Source organism: Hippichthys cyanospilos, chromosome 18 (genome assembly GCF_059441005.1).
Source record: "Hippichthys cyanospilos isolate Australia breed blue-spotted pipefish chromosome 18, RoL_Hcya_1.0, whole genome shotgun sequence".
Lineage (NCBI taxonomy): Eukaryota > Metazoa > Chordata > Actinopteri > Syngnathiformes > Syngnathidae > Hippichthys > Hippichthys cyanospilos.
This window is the reverse complement of record NC_142386.1, coordinates 4,937,711-4,959,512: the sequence shown is the minus strand read 5'-3', so window position 1 is coordinate 4,959,512 and position 21,802 is coordinate 4,937,711. Positions and strand designations below refer to the sequence as shown.

General features: G+C 39.6%; 3 protein-coding genes across 8 annotated transcripts; all 3 read left to right on the top strand.

Annotated features, from left to right (window-relative positions):
- Positions 1 to 342: 342 nt before the first annotated feature.
- rnf14 (ring finger protein 14) lies at positions 343 to 4,961 on the top strand. 2 transcript variants are annotated; one of them, XM_088439998.1, is made up of 9 exons: positions 343 to 408; positions 1,275 to 1,430; positions 1,634 to 1,764; positions 1,855 to 2,047; positions 2,819 to 3,204; positions 3,308 to 3,536; positions 3,898 to 4,070; positions 4,234 to 4,364; positions 4,458 to 4,961. In XM_088439998.1, the coding sequence occupies exons 2-9, from the start codon at positions 1,283 to 1,285 to the stop codon at positions 4,513 to 4,515; spliced, it is 1,449 nt and encodes a 482-aa protein (XP_088296124.1). In that variant the 5' UTR covers positions 343 to 408; positions 1,275 to 1,282; the 3' UTR covers positions 4,516 to 4,961. The 2 variants fall into 2 exon arrangements, with proteins under 2 accessions (XP_088296124.1, XP_088296126.1); XM_088440000.1 differs by lacking the exon at positions 343 to 408 and adding an exon at positions 415 to 679.
- Positions 4,962 to 6,593: 1,632 nt separating this feature from the next.
- Positions 6,594 to 9,251, top strand: endou2 (endonuclease, polyU-specific 2). Its single transcript, XM_088440896.1, has 6 exons — positions 6,594 to 6,728; positions 6,873 to 6,984; positions 7,991 to 8,112; positions 8,228 to 8,340; positions 8,730 to 8,883; positions 8,997 to 9,251. The coding sequence occupies exons 1-6, from the start codon at positions 6,627 to 6,629 to the stop codon at positions 9,249 to 9,251; spliced, it is 858 nt and encodes a 285-aa protein (XP_088297022.1). The 5' UTR covers positions 6,594 to 6,626.
- Positions 9,252 to 10,036: 785 nt separating this feature from the next.
- On the top strand, positions 10,037 to 17,236 carry ndfip1l (Nedd4 family interacting protein 1, like). 5 transcript variants are annotated; one of them, XM_088440898.1, is made up of 9 exons: positions 10,037 to 10,232; positions 10,532 to 10,619; positions 11,267 to 11,397; positions 12,219 to 12,275; positions 12,583 to 12,670; positions 12,904 to 13,028; positions 13,116 to 13,182; positions 13,287 to 13,395; positions 16,162 to 17,236. In XM_088440898.1, exons 1-8 carry the CDS (start codon positions 10,203 to 10,205, stop codon positions 13,388 to 13,390), a joined length of 690 nt encoding a protein of 229 aa, XP_088297024.1. In that variant the 5' UTR covers positions 10,037 to 10,202; the 3' UTR covers positions 13,391 to 13,395; positions 16,162 to 17,236. The 5 variants fall into 5 exon arrangements, with proteins under 5 accessions (XP_088297024.1, XP_088297025.1, XP_088297023.1 ...); XM_088440899.1 differs by lacking the exon at positions 16,162 to 17,236 and having other exon boundaries at positions 11,267 to 11,385; positions 13,287 to 13,933; XM_088440897.1 differs by lacking the exon at positions 16,162 to 17,236 and having other exon boundaries at positions 13,287 to 13,933.
- Positions 17,237 to 21,802: the final 4,566 nt, after the last annotated feature.

Genomic DNA, 21,802 nt, shown 5'->3' with positions numbered 1-21,802 from the left:
GCTTTAGGAACATAGTAATAGAGGTCAAGCACCTAAATATAATTACATTACAGTTTTTAGGATTGTTTTCATTGACATCAGCTGTTGCTGTACATCAGCAATTTATTTTATTTTTTACAAAAAGTACCTTTGTCATGTAGGTTTGTGAATTAATTCACTTTAGCTTTATCATAATATGGCCATCGTCATCACCCATATATCATTTGATTCAAAATTATAATTTTCAATTAAATTATTTAGCATCACCATCAAACTTCAATTTTTAAAAGACGTTAGAAACTTAAAAAACAAAAACAAGAAAAAGTTACCTGCGACAGTTCTTCCAAGCCTTGCGGGGTCGCTGTGACGATTAGGTACAGTAATTTAATTGGCACGGAACACACGTCTTGAGCGTTTGGCACTTTTAAGGTGAGAAACGCGTTTTCCCAGTTTCCATTTTTTTTTCTTTTTCTTTTTTTTTAAACAGCGTGGCATCGAGTGTACTTTTTGATCTTCTTACACACGCGTGCTATGACAAGTTAAAGAAGTAGTGGCCGATGAGCTACTGTTTACGTCAGCGTTCCTCTAAGAAATGCTAGCTATCGCTCGGGTGCTGTCAAATTATTTTTTGTTGAATACAACATTTTATACGCACGCCTTCTCTTAATACTTTGGATGAGAGTTGAACCACTTGGATACGGTAAGTTGGCTTCTGGTATTTCACATTAAGATCAGGTAAATTTGGTTTTACGTCACGTAAAAACGAGGCCGACTGCCATAGAGTTAGTGTTTTTTTTTTCCAGATCGTGTACGTACTACACACAAGAATGGGCTTCAAACTTAAATGGTGACTGCTAGAGATAAATTCCACAAAAAAAGGTGCAACTATGGAGCGAAAAAAAGGAAATGAACCTTTTCGATCTTTATTAACAGCTCATAATCCTAATGGTTTTTCAGAACGTGAACTATCAGCCCTCTCCTGATCTCTCTGGTACTTTGCATCCTCCTCAGCATGTCTAGTTGCGGAATGACGACATCACATGAGCGTCACTTTTAAATTTAAGACCTTTTGTGGTGCCCATGTGCTCAACAGAAACACACTTCGTCCCTTTTGTATTCAAATTGACGTTCCTGTTACCAGAATCTCTCATTGTGACAGATAAACAAGACAGGATGTAGAATATGGAGGAGCTGCTTAAAAAATAATGTTTTTTATGTCTAATTTTAATTAATTATTAAAATGTACTAAGCGGCCATTCCCAATTACTGTACTATTTTCATGAATGTTTTCTCAGGAATGTAAATGTCTCAGGACAAGGTAGACCAGGAAGACGAGCTGCTTGCCTTAGCAAGTATCTATGAAGAAGAGTTCCATCGAGCAGACTCAGCACAGGGTGGAGAGATCCAGTTTTGCCTGAAGCTTCCCCCCGATTTCAAAGTTGTCGTCAAAGGTACTGCGATTGACTCGGCGTGCTAACGATTCCAATTTACTTTGCGCAATTTGATGGAGTGCAATATTAGTGCAAACACCTCTTTTCATTGGTGCACTCTTTAAATTAAAGATGACAAAAAAACTGAGTTAGCCTATTGTTGTTCTCTCACCAGCACAAATTAGGCTTCTTTTCATCTTGATTTTTTTTTTTTTTTTTTGCAGGGGAGAAGCAAACAGAATACAAACTCAGCTTCTTGCCTCCTTTGGTTCTCAACTTTGAGCTTCCTGAAGACTATCCATCCAAAAACCCACCAATTTTCACTGTCAGCTCAAAATGGATGACGAGAGGACAGGTGTGACACAAAGCAACTTGACAAAATTGTTTGATACTATTTGTCACTCTTGACCTTGTAATTACTCCTCTTACCACTTATTTCCATCAGATGAGTGCTCTGTGCCAACGCCTGGATGAACTTTGGGAGGAGAACCAAGGCTGTGTGGTTCTTTTTACATGGATTCAGTTTCTCAGTGAGGAGGTGCTGGACTTCTTGGGTATTCAGTCTCCTTTCCTAATTACAAGGCATGAAAGTAAGGCGAGCGGGGATCGCAGCAAGAAAGCTGAGCATGTGGCCACAGGTACGAATGGAAGAGTTTGGTGGATATATAGTAAAAAACATTGTCACTTAAATATATGATAACCTCCTCATAGAAGGGAAACTCCAATCAAAATAAAGGGAAGTTGTCTAAATTCCAAACTTTCATGCTGATTGTTCTAATATTTTCAGAATATGGTGGGCATGCATATACAAATGTACATTGATTTTGGTGAGGCTCAATCACAGAAGCATAGGAGGCACTTTAAAGCATACTGTACAATGTCCATAAAATCAATAATTAAGTGTTCCCTTGCTTATCACGGTTCACCTTTCCGTTTTCTGATTTCTTTCAAATGTTAGCCTACTTTCTACGGTTTTAATGTGTTTAAACCGAGAGAAATGTGAAAAAAAATTAATGCCTGTCTGAGAAAAGTCTATTGAGTGGGTGACATGTTTTTTTGTTTTGTTTTTTACACCTTTAAAACATATATAATAAAAGAAAATAAAACCAAATGACAAACATAAGATATGAAAACGCTTATATAAAAAATATAAAAACAATTAACCCACAAAAAATGTAACCACTGCAATAAACGAGGGAATGCTGTGTTGCGATATTTATTATTTTCAGATTTTGAAGTAGACTTGAGTATACGTGCGCATAAAATTTGGTGACGGTTGGTAAAGTTTTCATACATCATACATGAAACAAGACCCTTGTATAAATCTCATCAAATCATTCAGCTTCCAGCTTTGTATTGTGAGCAACTACCACATTTAATAGTTTTTTTTTTTTTTGCCTTTTGCCTAGATGCGACACAACTCGGAAGTCCTTGTGACAGCTCGGACAAGGTGAAAAAAGAGCTGAAGAAAAAATGTGACCGGCAGTCCTTGTTCGCATCTCCCCCGCTGGACCCGCGAGCCGTCGTGTCCATGGACACTCGCGTGGACCTCCTACCTCATCTGTTGGACTTTGACGAGATGCAACGGCAGAGGGTGTTTGACGGCACGCCGTTCTGCTGCGGCATCTGCTTCACGGAGAAGCGTGGCGCCGACTGCCTCTGCTTTAAGGAGTGCCAGCATGTTTACTGCAAAGCCTGCATGACGGAATACTTCCAGATCCAAATACGGGACGGCAATGTGCAGTGCCTTAATTGCCCTGAACCCAAGTGTTCCTCTTTAGCCACGCCTATGCAGGTACTATGCAAATATGCAACCTTCCATTCATTTTCTCGAACCGCTTATTATCACGATGGTCGTTTTGTTTCACCCTCTCGTTTGTACTTTGTCGACTCGCCAGGTCAAGCAGCTGGTGGACGAGGAGTTGTTCGCCCGCTATGACCGCCTGCTGCTCCAGTCCAGTCTGGACCTCATGGCTGATGTCGTGTACTGCCCCCGCCATTCCTGCGGCACAGCAGTCATGGTGGAGCCCGAAACCACCATGGGCATTTGCTCCGTCTGCCAGTATGCCTTTTGCACGTTGTGCAAGATGGGCTACCATGGGGTCTCTCATTGTAAGATCCCCGCAGGTAATTTGATAGCTGTGCTTTTTTTTAATCTGAATTGTTGAGTCAATGTATAGTTTCTCCTCATTCAGTTGAGTGTATGATTCGAAAGTTAGTATTTGATCGTTAAAATGTTGACATTTTAAAAGTAAAGCTGAATAAGTGTTCTGTATCACACTTTAGCGTTATATCGAGATATATATATATATACTGTATATATATATATATATATATATATATATATATATATATATATATATATATATATATATATATTATCATCACTGAACATTAAGATCAACTCAAAAATGTTCCTAGTTTTGTTTTTTTTAATCAAAATCTCAAAAACTCAAGATGTTTTTTATGTTGTGCTCATCCGCTGTAGAGGAATTGCGAGGTCTTCGAGATGAGTATCTGTCAGCCACGGCCGACGGCAAAAGGTTTATGGAGCAGCGTTTTGGGAAAAGGGTGATCCAGAAAGCAGTGGAGGAATCCTTCAGCAGAGACTGGCTCAATGAGAATTGCAAATGCTGCCCTCACTGTGGCACAAACATACAGGTGAGGGCTCTCTCTGTCGATCATACGATGCCACTCCAGGACACGTACGACGCATGTTGTTATCCCTCCACCCTGTCCCCCCAAAATAGCTTTGAAATGACGTCAAGTATATTTTCCATATGTGACCATTTTGAACTCAAACCAATTTCAATCATTTGTGCAGAAAGTGGACGGCTGCAATAAAATGACGTGCACCTCATGCCGTCATTACTTCTGCTGGCTATGTCTGGGCCTGCTCAACAAAGCCAACCCGTACAGTCACTTCAACAACCCACACTTACCCTGTTACAATCAGTGAGTCACTCCTTCCTCCTCACATCAAGATGCCTGCGTTTTATCAAACCTACACACTCCTTAATGTATTTTTTTTCCTCCCCTTTGCTGAAGACTCTTCCACGGTCTGGATCCTGATGCAGATGCCTTTTGGAGTGACGAAGAAGATTGACATTCTTTGTAGTGCTCCCCACCTGAATGCACTTTATCATACACCCTAGTCTTTAGTCTAATTTTTTGATTCTCGCAGCGATGCATTTTTGTCATCATATACACTCATCAGGCACTTGGTCGGGTACACCGTGTAATTTTGCCAATAAGATGTTAGGACAGCACTTAGCCTTTATTGCGGTTGGAATGCTCGCCTTTTCATGTTGCCATTGTAAAGCATATACCTAAACCACCCCAGCACAAAAAATATGTTGCCAAACGCTGCTATCCAAAAGAGAATCAGTAATCAGTTTTGTATTCTGTTTTTAAACGGGAAGCAAAGTAATTTTTGTTTCAAAACATTTTCCAGCAAAACAAAAACATTGTTCATATGTCACATTACTGTTCTAGTCATTATGAAGACCCTTGTTCAGCTTTTAAATAAATCTTCCCCTTCTAGCATTGAAATCATGCCTCCATCATTTTAATTGAGATCATGTGTTTGATAAATCATGAGTCCGAGCTTAGCCATTACTGAAACATTTGACTCCGCAAGTGTTTAGATTATTTTGTGACTTCACATTTGAAGAGCACAACTGATGGCAGAGAAAACGTGAGTATTTTTTATTTCATTGAGTTTTGTTGTTATAGATGTTATCTTAAAAAACTCGTTTTTATCATTAGCCACATTGTAGTTGTAGTTTCTGTTGGAGGGCCATTGTGACAGTGAAATCAAATCAATGTAAGTATGATCATCACACATTTTGAAATCAGAGGCAGCTGGTAACAAAAAACTGTGTAAAAGTTGATCGACAATAACTAGCAAATTTCAGATCTTAGCCAGAAAACTGAAGCCATAATTAGCATTTCTCGTGTCACATAAAATAACACGGCGCTCCAGATCTGGCCCCGGGCCTTGAGTTTGACACATGTGCTCTCCATCATCAGAGGTTGATGCACCACAGTCATAAATTCCATAATTGCACGATACATGTCGTATTTTATTATGCTTTGGTCCCGCTGTCCTGAATTGAAACAAAAAATCTGTGTGTCCGTCCCACGGGGCGTCTTGTAAACTGCAATGTGACCTTTATTGAGACTTGTAATCCAGGTGTCGGTGCTGTGTGACCTGTGTGGGAGCAACAATGAAATACTAAAGAAACAAAAGAGCACACGTTGGAGCCTGAGACTGAAAAGAGACGACAACATTGTGTCACCCCTTTGGCTAGAGTTGCTGACAGGGGATAACCCTTTAAAACGGCCCCCCTCTCTCCTGTCGTGCCCCCCTCCCATCCACACACATACACATAGGCATTAACAGACTGACTGCTACTATGCCCCTAAAGACATATCTTCTCCCGCAAACACAGGAAACCAGCAGCAGCAAAAGACCACGGCGTAACATCAGGACGCAAGTGTGATCACCTCTTGAAGCGGGATCGCACTCCAACGGGGGGAAAAAAGGTCAGTGTGGGATCATGGAACACAGTCTTGGTGCTTGAAGTTTCATCGGGAAGTTCCCAAAGTTTAGTGGCATGGGGGTGAAACATTGTCTACACATACTGTAAATAATATTAGAAATGTAAGTAATGAAGAAACATTGAAGTATTTCCTGAGCGATGTGATGCTCAAAACCCCAAATATGTATTTTAGTTTTTTTTTCACTAAGCAACATTTACACAGATTACAGTTGTTTACATCTTGCTGTTTTCTCAGTCAGATTTATGAGGTAGGTAATGTTTAATGGCCTGTAATGACTTTTAGTTCACCGATGTGCATTTTCAAGAGAGAATAACTTGAATTTCTTCACCTCTTATTTTTTTTTGAGAACCTTTTGAATTTGAAGGTGTTTCCCAATTGTTGGCTATTACTGCATATTACAGTTGTATGTACATTCTTTTTTAAATAATCTGAAAAAAAAGAAAAGGGCAGAAATATTAATATCATAATAAAACCTTAACAGTGCCAACACTTTCTAGATCCTTTTGTTTTCTTAGTTCATATGCATCCTATGTCACTTCATGCAGGTAAACGGAGCCCCATTTCAAATTTCAAACACCATAAACCCCAATATCTGAGACCATCTGCAGCCCCTTTGCCGCTACGTCAAGAAGCCACCTAAGCAGCCTTATAATGATCGAGAGTGAGAGAGAGTTGTCGGCCATGGTGCAGGAACTGTGGGACAATGACGTCAACAGACTACAACCTGGAAAGGACTACAGGATATCTTTGCAGGTCCAACACACTTTTGCATTAAGTGGCACTCTAAAACAGTTTAGAAAATAAAAAGACCAAAACCCAAATGACTTAGAGGAACAAGTCTTACATTGTAAAAATTTTCAATGTAAACGACCTCATTGTGATCGTCCTTGGCTTCAGGGCAAAGCTGGAGACAACATGGCCATCAACGACGACGATGACAATGATGGGGCGGGATACCCTCTGTTCAAATTTGTCGACGAGAAAATTTTCCAGAAGGAGACCTTTTTAGGTGAGTTGTCATTTTGTGTTGAAGTGAATTGAGGAGCTTCATTTTGACAAAAGTAGTGCTCGAGCGACATCCTGTGGCATTTTGATTCCAGTTGTTTAATTCTGACAAAAATATCTTTGCTGGAAGCTTTTAGGAGGGTATCAACTACTAGCAGTTTTGCTATTTGCGGAAGATGCGTTCACCGCATATTTGATTCCGCCATTAGTGGCCTGCTGGTTTCTAGTCTGCTCTACCATTCAGATGGAAGTCAGCTCCAATAGACTCTTGCAAGCTGTAGACATCCTACTTTGTATAATAAGTTGCTCCAGTGGTGACCCCTTGGCCCCCAATCTCATTGCCTCACAGGCTGCAAAGCTTTTTTCATCCGCTGGTATAATCTCTTTATGACGAACAGAGGCATGTTGCATAAACGCAGAGCACACAGAGTTCACTATGCCTGTCCAGCCAGTGCAAGCAGCATAGTGTATTTCCTCTCCACCTTGGATCACATGACCAGAAATGATTGACATGCTTATTGACTGTTCATTTGTAAAAACGCTACGTCCCGTTTATGTTTTGTAACATTGTCTTGTAATGGAGGCTTTTACCATAAATCCCCAATTATAAGACTGGCCTGTGTTTAGGACGCACCCTGTTAAGTTAAATGTGTTTCAGATTTCCCATATTGTGAGCTGTAAGTGAATGCCTCACCAGTGTAATGTTGAATGCGCTCCAAGCAGTTGTTTTTTGTTTTCATCGCGACGCAGCTCGAGTTTATTTAAAAAAAAGTCTGTCATATCTTAAAGCTGTTGGGCCTGGATTCGGTCTTCAACCCAATCTGGTTTTTGTGCGTACTGCTTTTGGGGCATTAATTATAGTCCTCTGTTAATTCTGTATAGTGTATTTTCTCATTAGGGTCTCAGCAGGCAAAGTTTAGCTCAAATGACTTGTTCCCATGAGGTTCAATTTTACGGAATCTGCACCCATGACCGCAGAAAAAAAATGTTTTTTGTGTTTGGTTTTACAGCTTTTATCTCCTTGTTGGATAACTATGTGAGTGACACTGGGGAGCCAGAAATTGTTACCCCTGAGGAGGTTGCGGAAAACCACAAGTTCCTCGACTCTATCGTTAAGACTCCCACTATGAAGGTACATGGTGGGGACCATGCGTGATAAAGCTTTTATTGTTTAACTCAGTTTCTTTAAATTTGTTTAATCCTATTCATATTCTTATTTACACTGTTTATTTTTTTGTTTCTTTCAGATTGCTCATAAATACCTCGTAGAGAAGAAGCTCTCTCCACAAGATGAGACCGAGTTCAAGGAGCAGCTCTACAGAATCTGGTTTGAACTCTATGCAAGGAGAGGTTCCAGTAGGTGGGTGCAATCTGGCACTGAGCCAAAAATGCAATGCAAGAATCTTGCAGTATCACACCAAATTGTGTGACCGATTAACCGTGGGCAGGTTGTACCGAGGGGGACCCAGAATGAACTGTGAAAAGACATTTGAAAATCCATCCTTAATTTTCTAAAGCAAATGTTCTCATTAGCGTAGTACTGTCACCATCCCAGCTGACTTTGGGCAAGAAATGGGGTAAACCACTGACTTATCACCAGACAAATGCAGGACATAATTAGATACATACAGTACATGAGTTTAAAGTCAACCTTCAAATGACATCAATTGGAACTTGCTGGTAACATGTGAAATAATATTTTCTTGAAATGTGTTTGAATGTGTCTGATCCCCACCTCGAACCCTCCAGACCTGATTCGTCAGGTTTCGAGCACGTGTTTGTTGGAGAAACCAGAGGAGGGCGGACAGTCATAGGCTTTCATAATTGGATACAGCTGTACCTGCAGGAGAAGTTGGGACACATCGATTACAAAGGCTACAGTGTAAATGCTAACTCACCACAGGTAGTGAATTCAGAACGAAAAAAGAAAAACAAAATACCGAAAAGAAAAATCTAAAACTATAGTATTATAATCCTGGCCCTGTGTGACGCATAGATGTCTGTGTTCCCCCCCAGCCGGATGAGAACAAACACATCTTGGCTCTGCAGTTCAGTTGGAAGAACGGCATCAAACCCAAAGGCAGCATCTTCATCGGCGTCAGTCCCGAGTTTGAGTTCGCCCTCTACACCTTGTGTTTCCTCAGCTCTCCTAATGAGCGGGTAAAAGTCCAGTTCAGTTTCTATGATGTAGAGATTGTGTGCCACCACTACAACCAAAAGCACATAGGCACCACTTACCCTGTGCTCCTTAAGTACCAGAAAAACACTTAATTTACATAAACACCTTGAGTTTACATACCAAAAATGTACAGGTACTGTAGATGCATTTTACATTTTATTCAAAGATACAATAAAACCTTACAATAATACCTTGTTTTAGTCATTCTTACTTGTCTCTGCACATTGGATTTTTTTTTTTAATTGTTAAAAGTAGTAATAGTCCTGTCCATGTATGTGTCTCCGTATATACTGTATATAAAATGTTTTCTCTTTTAATAACTAAGGTTATAGGGTCAGGCTTTTGTTGAAAACATCCTCTTATTTATTGAATTGTAATTATGTATTTCTTTACATTTAGATTTAGTCTTATGATAAGCAGTTCAGAATTTTTTTTTTTTCCAAAATTGACACTTGTCACCCACGTATCTTCTCAAAGCATCGTCTTAGTTTTATTACTAAATTTAAGTGCACTGTTTTCTGATCATAATCCATTTCAATATTTGTATATTGTCTTTTCCTAACAAATTCTCTTGGGTCCGTTTTCAAACACGTTTTTTTTTTTTTCCAGAAGGGGGCGTGGGAGGTTTGTTGTGACCGATGACGTAAATTGCTTGATAATGTAAGAATAGTGTTAAACTAGAAGAGATAAGCAACGACTGCCCGGGATTGTTTTAAAGTAAAAGCTACTTAGCGCTGTCAAAACGATCCTACTATACGTATAGTGGAAGAAAAAATGCAGAGATTTTTTTTTCCTCGTTCAACTAACTGACATGTCGTCACAAACCTTTCTTTGCTGCTTTTAACCATAAACGTTTCCTTTACTAGACTCCCACTTAACCGGAAGTTGTATTACGAATTCACTAAAGGACCTGCGCAGCCCATGTATTGAAAGGGGCGATTTTTACTCCCACTACGACGCGTTGACAGTTAATTATAACATTTTCTTGAGGTTGTGGTTCTGGGCGGCGTGTCACATTTATCTTGGGTTCCCTGTTCGCTGGAATGGCTGAGCTGACCGTCAGATATCAGCAGGTAATGTGCATCGCTCCCACACACACCCATCACGGTTAGCCTCTATGCTAAATACTTAGCACCAAACGCATTTTAGGTGCGTCAGTCCAGTTCGTTCGATGCGAGTTAACCAGTTCATTGTAACCTTCTGCTTTGCGTAAGGCTCATTGGTTGGATACCAATCCCTTAAAATCGTGCTAATGTAATGAAATCGTTCATTTCTGTAGTAGCGTAAGGCTATCCAGGAAGTTAAATTTTCATCTACTCATTCATCAGTTTTTCGTGTGCGATTAGTCATGTCTGGCCGTGTGTTTGTCCAGCTGCCAAACGTGGATGAGGCCGAAGGGATCCAACAATCATCTGCAGACGAGCCACCTCCTTACAGCAGCATCACAGAGGAGAACGCTGGTAACAAAGAGATTTGAGCCTGTCAACGATGCATTAAAGGGCAGCCAGTGTACATTATGTTCTATGGATTTCACGGTCTCAGCAAAAAAATGTATTACGGGAAGCTGAGCAAATTCACTGAAGTGTTCAAATTCCTATGTATTTTTATGACAAATAATGAATCTTCTTCACCTATCTAAGTGACTTGTAATGACAGGCACCGCAATCATACACTTGCACAAGGTGGCAGAAGGTAGAATAATCAGTCGACTTGTTGCAATTCTGAGATCAGGTTTCACACAATGTGCATTTATGTCTAAATTAAGATAATTGTATTTTTGATATAAATGCTTCATGCTCATAATTGCCCATGTTCATTTGGGAAAGGGACTGCAGTGTGGTGAACAACTCCTTAAAAAAAACAAAAACAACTTAACTCTTATATGCGAGATAGAGCAGTAGTTCTTTTTTTGACATAATTTGAATGTTAATGTGAACTGAAGAGCTTTTTGCTCTGCATTGTTTGGTGCTGTCCCGTATACAAATTCTCTATGAAATATGTACTTTTGTAAATGGCCTCTAGAACAAATGTAGCTTTACTTTCTGCCAATAATGACAGACAATTGTAAGTAGGAATTTGCCAATTAAACTGTTCTATATGTTTTCAGGCTGTTTTGACTACAAGGAAGATGCAAGTTTCCCTAAGCCGCCATCTTACAACGTTGCAACCACACTACCTTCCTATGACGAGGCAGAGAGGACTAAAGCCGAGACCTCTGTTCCCGTGGTAACCGCAAGAGTGAGTTTCACACTTTTTTTTTTTTATGTTTGTTATGCTAGGTTATCTCAGATTGCTTCCTGTATTAAGGTGTAAAAGCAACTTTGTTCACTCAAATGCCAAATATGTATTTTTATGTCTTTAACTCATTTTTATAAATCCAGACATTCAATTATATGTACTTAATGGCCAATGAGAGAAATTGAATTGTTTGGGTACTAAAGTACTAAAGTAATCATTATTTTTCGGGTTAAGCCTTAAACTAAGCACATTTTCAAGGTACTAAAGTAGAAATGTAATTTAATTCTTAGTTACTGAAGTACTGTAATCACTGATTTTAGATGCTTAAATAGTGAAGATATCAGTTATAGTACTAAAGAAATTGATTACGTTTGAAATTACTCAAATCGTTTACTTTCTTTCGAGATTTCTTTGGTACTAAAGAAATCAGCTACTTTCTTTTGTACATTAGTGCCTGAAATCACAGATTACCTCAGTACTTACAAAAAGTAAATGATTATTACCTAATTAGCAGGGTAATTTATTACTTTAGTACTTAGTTACCCAATTGGTTGCTTTGGTACGGATTAATTTAGTTCTGGTCATTTTAGACCTGACTTTGTCAAACACTTGAAAAACATGTGAAATAAGTGCCTGGGACCTAAAGTCTGGACCCTTAAAAAACGTAAAAATATGTCTTTGGGATTGAATGAGTTCAAATGGAGCACAACACATGAAAAGTGAAGGGGGTGATCCAAGATAGTATGTAGGGGTCTGGGTGGGCGGTGGCCATGTTTGACAGCCCGTGTTGTGTTTCCTTGTTGCCTGGCGTTCGGCCGCAGCCTCAGCACAGAGAGGGTCTGGAGACTTTTGATGATGTCATACGCAGTTCACTGGAGGTAATGTGCGAGAACAACAGTGATTGTGTGGGGAAGTTTTTTTGTATTTGGATGTGTACCGCTAGTGCCTGTGTGCACCGTTTTCGTTTTGTAGATTCCAGTGCTAGATGGACAGACCTTTGGATGTTGTGGTGACCGTTTAACATACTGTGTTTTGTGGCGTGCGTGCGTGTCGTATTTGAGTAGTGCAGTGTTGTTTTCGTCAGGCTTGACAACGAAAAGGATGACGTCAGACATGTTTGCGTGAAGTATCGAACAGCTGACATTGTTAAATAGATTTTTTTTTCCTCACTCGCTTGTCATGCAGGACGAAGACTTTGTCACCAGGGATGATTTTGAAGATGCTGATCAGCTGAGGATAGGAAACGATGGCATCTTCATGCTCACCTTCTTCAGTAAGGAAAAAAAGTGTATTTTCTTTAGACTTGTCATAGCTTTATGTCTTTGAAATGACTATTTTTCTCACCGTCTACAGTTATGACTTATGTTTTCACCTTATCCATCCATGCATTACCTTAAGCACTTAATTAAAGTTCACACCTTTGCTTTTAATTTCAAGCACTTACATGGTGTCTTTTTGTTTTCTACTTTTATGCGCTTGACCCTTAAATATATTTTGTTCCTCCAGTGGCATTCCTATTCAACTGGATTGGTTTCTTCCTCTCCTTCTGTTTGACCACATCAGCCGCTGGCCGCTACGGAGCAATCTCCGGTTTTGGCCTCTCCCTTATTAAATGGGTCCTCATCGTCAGGGTAGACACACTTACAATCTACATGTGCCTAACAATTTGATACATTTTTTATTATCATTTGTTTCTAACTTCATATTTGTGGTTGCAGTTCTCCACATACTTTCCTGGTTACTTTGATGGACAATACTGGTTGTGGTGGGTGTTCTTGGTGCTTGGTGAGTAGCCATTTACTAACATTATCCTCATTTTACACACTCACGTATTGTATTACTTACGATTGAATTTTGACACTGAGGCTTGTCTTGTGGTCTCTTCCAAGGCTTCTTGCTCTTCCTCCGAGGCTTCATCAACTACACCCGAATCCGCAAGATGGCCGACACCTTCTCCACGCTGCCACGCACCCGAGTCCTCTTCATCTACTGAATAACGTAACATCTATTTCCATTGTTCCAAAACTACAAAAAAAAATCAACTTAACATGTACTGTCATTCCCCTGCTTGTTTTAAAAAGGAAAAAAAAACAGCTTTCTCCTTTTTATAAACCAACAAATTCTATTAAAAGAAACGACTCACTCATTCATTGTTGTAAAAGTGTTGATTGCAATTAAGAAGTGTATGCTTTATTTACTGGTATGTCTGACATGCACTGTTTAGCCACAAGGGGACAGTATTGCCTGTATAATTTTAGTCCAGCTCATTTGTACATAGAAGCATGATGATCTTGGTATAGGTCATTACAAAACACACACACACACACACATATATATATATATAAAAAATTGATTTTGCATTATATGGGATAATAATGAGCTGGTTCTTGTAAACAAATAGCCCAAACAAACTGATATAAGTACCTATTGAATGTAGAAATGTAATCAGTGGTCACTTGTAATTGTGTGGAGGTTCAAATATGTTTTTAAACCATAATAGTGTCCCTGCCTTGGAAAATTAAAAGTCATTAACTCATCCTTGTATGTTATTGTTGTACAACCTGAAATCTACAGAAAGTTGTCTCAAGACTGCAAAATCAAACTGCAAGAACGTATCTGAGAAAAAAAAAACGAGAGCTGCTGAGAAGGGAACGAGCGCAAACTTTCAACCTTATGTCATACCCTCTAGAAAAAAAAAGCCTTTAAAACACATGTGTTTCCAAGTATCTAAAACAAGCGTTGAAAGTGCACGAAGTGCATGAATACTGCATCCTGCAATATTACAAATCAATCACCAATATTGCCATGTAAAACTATTACTTTAATTACACCAAAATGTTCTTCATGCAAGAACTTGTAAACTTTTTATATCCACTGTACACGGACATGAAGGTATTCCATGCTCTTCTCAAACTTTTTACACAAAGTACCCCTTAAAATTTCAGAGCATATCAGCAAAACATTGAGCAACATGAAAATACCGTAGCATCGTGGACGAAAATGTTCATGAAAATCATCATAATCGGCACTGCAATAATCATGCTATCTGGTCTTTCAAACAGTGCTACTTGACCTCAATAAAATCTGCCTAGCAACAACAGACCCCACAAATGCGTCGGGCATTGGTACATTCTTTGATCTCATTGGTTCTTTGTTCTTTTATTGAAACTGTTAATTGAAAAAAATGAACATTTCCGACTTCGTGGTAGTGTGGAGCTTCCCCAAAATGATGTTGGATGCATTTAAATCATACGTCCTGTGTAACATTGACGTGTGAGTCATCCTGCTCCTCCTCCCTCCCTCCCTCCCTCCCTCCCTCCCTCCCTCCCTCCCTCCCTCCCTCTTCACTGGTATGTATATTTGAAACCGACGTTTTTTTGTGGGTGCACGTGTGTTACCTGCTTCTGTGTGTGCGCACGCGTGTGGAAAGCAGTGGTGAGTCATCCGTGTTAGCAGGTGCACCATGCACCTTCCCATGTGCTCCCTTTTTTTTTTGTTATCCACCTCCTCCTCCTCTTCCTCCTTCTGACTCACGACTGACTCCCCCACCATCATCAATGACATCACCACCCCCCCACCACCACCACCTTATGCCCCGCCCACCCCCCCACTTTGTTGTGGTGATTCATACTGTACGTTGAGCTTTTTCTCCGGTTCTCAGGGTGAACTTGAATGCCGCACCGTTCATTCACAAAAACTCCCATCGTGTTGCTTATATTCTGGATGATATGATGGATAAGATATTGATAACTCCGCGTCTGGAATGTTTCTAACCGTTCGGTCATTTTGTTTCAACATACCAGAAAAAAATGTCAGGAGAATGCGTCGCGATTGAGGAATTGCTTTCTGTCAATCAAAATTGACTAATTGTGTGTTTGTTTGTTTTTTTTTGTCAATAATACATTTAAAAAGGCTACATGTCAAAGTTCAGATGCCCTAATGTGTTTTTCCTGACGTTTTCTTTTGTTTAAATTTTAATTATAACAATTTGTAATTAATTGGTTAATTCTGCACACAGCCACATCATGGTAAAAAACATGTATTCAAAAGTTATTAAATAAAACTCATGAAATTTGAGAGGTGTGTAGACATTTTATAATATAGCAATTGTATTTGGGGGGGGACATTTTTTTGTTTTTGTATTATTTGGCAGGTGCACCTAAAAATAGTTTTTTGATATTTTGTTTCATGGTAAGTCAATCACAGTACATAGCATAGTAAAATAAAATGCTAATAGTTATGCCTGCATAACAATTACAACAAAGGTATGACCAATAATTGAATTTTTTTTTCTTACTACTATTGTAAATTCATGCTTTACAACAGAAATATGGAAGCGTTGTTAAATGAGCATTACCATTTATATATTGCAATTGTTTTTGCTGAATATTTTAGTGACATGCAGATTGAAATGACAAAAGAATATTCTTTTGTCATTTACATTTTCAAATGTCAACGGTTATGCCATGAGTTTTCATTGGTTGTCCGACCAACTAAAAAGTTGCATATTCAAATTGACATTACATATTAGAAGGTTATGACTCATGCGCTGAGCGTATGGTCTGTTTACCATTGTGAAGACACTGGTTCTGTTCCCATGGCAACCCCAGCACTTCTCAGTTGTCATACGTCCCTGAATGATGATGTCACAGCATCCTCTCAAGGGCATCTCAACTTTTCAATGTGATGTTTTTTTTTTTTTATACATTGATTCTGATTGATAAGTATGGATTGATTGTTGTCATGTGCTTCTTTTTTTAACAGGTCCTTTTGCAGGCTCATGGACCTCCTATGGCCCACAGGCCGCAGCTTGCGCACCCCCGCCTTCGTTGGCTAGCTAATGAAATGTCCACGGAGCGTATTATGTAACCAACTGCACCATTGTGAGTCTTGGCTGTATTTTATTTTTTTTTGTCTCTTGGCATGCTGTAACCATGGCAACAATTCGACCTTCAACAGCATCCATGGTTAAAGCAAAGCCATGACACACATTTATCAATGAAAAACAACTTGCATGTATAATTTTTTTTCGATGAATGAAAGCTGGCTGAAAGTATGAATGAATGAATGCGCGGGAGGCCGTGGCGGTGGAGACGTCACATGACGCTTCTGCAGTGCATCAAGGGAACTGGCCCGTCTGTGACTCATCCCGTCAGGATGGGGAGGGGAGCGAGTGTGATGGAGGGAAGAGGAGGAGGAGGAGGATGAGGCTGTCTTTTTTTTTTTTTTTTTCTTCCCCATCCTCATCAGTGATGTAAAACAGGTGACCCATTCATCAGCTTTTCACGCAAGTTTGTTTCGTCAAGTTTCCCTCCTGCTTGTTGTCGTTAGTGTGAGCTGGAGCCTATCAGACTGGCTTGATTTTAAACCGCTGTGTCCAACGTGTGGCCCGCGGGCCGAATCCGCCCCACAAAATGATTTTGTGAAGCATTAAAAAAACAAAAGGGACCGAAACACACTGCAACCACCAAGCAAAAATGACCAGTCGTCACATTTTTTTTTAATGTACTTTATTTATAGCTCAGCAGTTAGCACACAACACTTCCATTGTTTCGTTGTTTGGTTTTGTGACTTTTCAACTTCATCTGTCATGTGTGTCATTTATGTATTTTATATATATGACACGCAGTGTCCAAAGCGACACACTACAGTACCATTTTATTCAGTTTAATTTTTTTTGCACTTCACTTTACCCCTTGAAAAGAAGTTTTTCAACCACACACTATTTTGTTATGGGCATTTTCCTCCGGGCAGTTTCATTGTCTTTAATTATGTAGTGTTCTCATCTTATGCATTCTATTCAAAATATGTATGTTTTGAATAAATGGAATGAAAACAATTGAAATTTTCCATTAATTTTATGCAGTTTCAGGAACAATTGGGATGTGCTGTATTCCGAAAAGGTTGTTACTTGACTTTATTTTTATTTTTAAAATAAAATAATACAATTTTTAAAAATCTAATCTTACTACTTATTCGGTACCTTTCACTCTATACAGCTAATCATCTTACATTTTATGTTGGTGGCGATTATCCTATTTTCATTTTGATTGATTGATTTATTGAACATATGAAGACAAATTTCATCAAAAGAAACAAAACCTATAGAGAGGATCAATACCTATCAATTACAATGAGTATACAGTAGTTATATGATCAAAATATCCAATAATAATGATTAATAAAAAATAAATGATATGATCCACTAATATGCAGGTGAATTATGTATTGTATTTACCCCAAATATAGAAAATAAAACAAATATCTATTATTGATGGAAAGGAAGATGAAGCCTATTTTTGAACAGCTTTTGGACGCCGTGGCAAGACTAATTGTTGTATATTTTTTACATGATTTGAGCTGTTTTGAATCTGACTAGATCATAGAATTTAAGGATATTTAACTTGATAAACAGTTGGTTTGTCAGCTCTATATAGTTTGACTGGTTAGTGAGATAGAATTTAAAAATGATCGGAGTTTTTGTCTATTGCGGAGAATTTTTTTTTATATATGAATATCAGTGATGTATTGTTTGTGATACGGCCATGTATTGCATACACGCATGTGTGTGTGCACACTTATTGCCAATCATCAGACCCCGGTTGTCTCTGCCTCCACCTTGTATGAGTCAGAGCTGCAGTACAGTGAGGGAGGGGCTGAGGTTGTGTATCCTACTTGGTGGCACAAACACACACTTGTCAGTGACGAAACACATCCGTCCGAAAGCAACACTTTGCAAAAGAAAAAAAAAAAAGCGGCTTAGCGGGCATGTCGATGCGAAATAAAGGAAAACAATAGAAATGTGTCATATATGAATTTACCACCAATGCAAGCGCACACACACACACATACACACACCGGCACACTGTCACATCCGGCCCCCCTACAAGCGTGGCCTATAATTAGCTGCCTGGGAAGCAGACTGTCTCGAGATGAGCTAACCAGAGAGAGGAAGACGGGGATGAAGATGCAGCAGCTCAGGGAGGAAGTGGGAATAGGGAACACACACACACACACATACTTTTGATTCAGTGTGTCAGTGGCCTACAGTGTGGGTGGCCCTGGCAGGCAGTGAACGCCACACCACACTACCAAATTACGATGTATTATTCCATCATGCATACATACATGTTCTAAACACCGGTATGTTTCTTTTTTATGAATGACCAGCATTTTTTTTTGTGAATGGAGCTGCATTTGAATGGGTGTCCATGTATAGAGGCAAAAAAAAAAAAGTAGGCGTGAGACTGTGCCGTGAATGAATGAGTCAGGGTGTACGTAACGTGGCTACATGGGAAGGGGGGGTTGGGGGAGGGGCTTGCGTATGACTCATTCTCGCTCTTCTCTCTTCATTGTCACTCCTGACGTTGCTGCAGTGGACCACTTGTGGCTCTGATGCTACCGTGGTTGTGGGCTTTATACCACCTTCCTCCTTGGACATTTCATTAGGTACACCTGCATATGTGGGCTTTGCTTGGGTAACCCAAAACATGACATATCATCAATTATTTAGTCAATTACTGAAAAATACAGTACTGTATACTGTATATCAACTTGTTTAAAATAATACTTAACTATATTTAAAATTTCGAATATACCTGTAGAGGGTCGGCGGATCAGTGGTTAGCACATATGCCTCATAGTTCATGGACCCAAGTTCAAATCCACCTCGTTCCAGCCTTTTTGTGTGGAGTTTGCATGTTGTCCCCAAGCCCCCGTGTGTTCTCTCCCATTACAGGTGTACTGGACATACTAAATTATCCTTAGGTGCGAGGACGTTTGTGCCCTGCGATTGGCTGGCAACCAGTTGAGAGCGCCCCCCCGCCTTGCCCCCAGTTAAGCTGGGATAGGCACCAGCAACCCTTGTGAGAATAAGCGGCTCTAGAAAATGGATGGATGGAACATTGCTGTGGTTAGAAAGCAAAGTGTGGAGAGTCTCCGGTGCAGACAGTGAATGGGGCAATCATTTCTTCCCAGCAGCCTGTCAAAATAGCTGCACTTCTCCTCTACTGTCATCCGTTTCCACCAATGTTGGCAATCTGCTTCTTTCTGGACAAACACGCCATGTTTTCGTGCTTCAATTAAAGATAAAAAACATTACAGTATAATACAGTGGTGCTTTGAGATAAGAGTGACCTGATTTGATAGTTTTATAAGATAAGCGCCATCTTCTTGTTTGTGTTTTCTGTTCAACTTGCATGCATAGTATTTATTCATGCATTTATTTATTTTTAAAAAGACCTCAAACTTTACCAAGTTGAAGTTGTGAAATTAAACACAAAACGGAGAATTGCATTAAGCATATTTGGAACAAAACACACAACTAGTATTATATCTTCCATTTGAGTCAGCCACAGTAGTTGGACTTTTCATTTTAAGGTCCCTGAATCCACCTGCCTAATAGCACTCCTGTGTCTGATCCTGTAGCCATGTGACCTGCACTTCCTGTTTCCTGTTTAGCTTCATTGAACCCCAGGAGACAGTTTGTCCACTTTGGTTAAGGTAAATGTTCATCTTTCAAGTTTGTTTACCACCTTGTTTGAAATGTTTTCCTGCCGCATACAACCGTCCCCTGTGCTAAGCTGCCAAGTGCGCTTGCAATTTTCCGCCTCTCTTGAACGTGCTGTGTACAGTTAGTTGGTGGCATGACCATTATTGCTGCTTTTTGTCATTAATAATAACAGTGTGTGAGTCTGTTAACTTTTTTTTTTTTTGGGGGGGGGGGGGGGGGCATTGAACTGCAGGACCCCGCTAATATGCACAACAGAAAAAGGCCTAATGAAGTTGTGTTGTGTTCAAGACTGCCAGAAAGTAGAAAATTTCACACAAACATGAGCAACGTTTTGTATTTATGATGTCCTGTGTGTTGCTCTTATCTACCCGAATACATCTTCTATATTTTCTATAAATATGCAGGGATTGGCTGTATCTCAATTTATTTCACTATATTATTTTTGTTGCTTTTACAACTCAAAGCTCACAAATGGTTAAGGTGCAGGCCTCAGCCTTTGTATTGGGCAGCGCCCATATTTGATATCATAGCAAGAAAGCGGCGATAAATCACTAACAAGTATGCATGTAAAAGAGTGTTGTTTGAAAAGGTCATAAGTGTATAAGACGGAAGGAAAACAACCATTTGGTGAGGGGATTTTTTTTTTTTTTCTTCTGCTGTAGCCGGCCGTGCCGGGAAGGCGAAAGCGCTCGCCAGAGAAGGGCGAGATCCGCTCAAGTGAGAGGGACATGCATTTTGGATGACGGAAATGGCTGTTGGAAACTGGCTGATGGTGGCGGTGATGGGCTTTGCTCGCTCATGCGTGAGAGCGCCGTCCGTTCATTATTATTCCATGCTTTCCCGGCCTGACTAATGGCTGCGCTGGGGCCCTCGCGTGCGCTTTCACGCTGGGCTGCAAGAGGCACGGGAAGGAGTGGAAAGGCCTCGGGCACTTGGGGGAGCTGGGCAGTGCTCGCTGCCGTTCACTGGAGGTTACGTTAGCTTACTCTTACAGTATGGACAAATAGCCTCAAACGAGCGCGAATCAGTGTAGCTGAAGATGAGTCATGGAACGTCATGTTTTTTTGTTTTTGTTTTTCTCTGCACCGCGCATCCGTATAAAACCTAGCAAAGTAAAGGTATAGAAGGTTTTAAAACGGAGTCACTACAACACAGGTTTCTTCGTGTCGCAATCGATTTGCTCTTAATTTGAAAAGACAGACGTACTGTTCTTGTCACGGCATTCAAAAGTTATAAACTAGATTTGCTGATACCCGCATGTGGTGAGAGTATTCCCAATGATTTAAATCACGGGTTAATCTTGAGATTGTTTTTTTCCATCAAATGGATTATTCAGATTTTAAAAATGTTTTATTTCCTTCACTTTATTTAAAAAGAGGACATATTTTCAAATTAACAATGCAGAAAACATTGTTTTAATGATTTGCTTGCTGGTTTGGTCTGTAACATGTTAGACAATTGGCAGTAATGATCATTTTTTCCAAAGTAAAAGCAGATGTTTGCAAATGTTTTGTTTTGATTCAACCCAATGATGCTCGCTTTGCTTTTGTACAAGAAGAAATCTGAGAATATTTCCAGTCCAGAGGCTGTAGTTCTGAGCTTTACGGACAATTTTTGGTCTCTAAATAATAAATCAAAGACAATTATCAATACCTTTGGAAATTGATTAGCGGTCAGTTATTCATTGCACCTTCATACTGACTCATTGATTCCCACCAAATTTTTTTTGACTCCTTAGCTTACTTGAACACAGTCCTAAGACAAAAAAACAATACTTTTGTCAAAACGAAACTCCTCAACTTGCGTCTACATAGTTCTTTCAATGTCAAGAGTTAAGACGGGAAACTAAAACACTTGTTAAATATCGCTTCCCGAGAGTTTGGCAACTTTTTA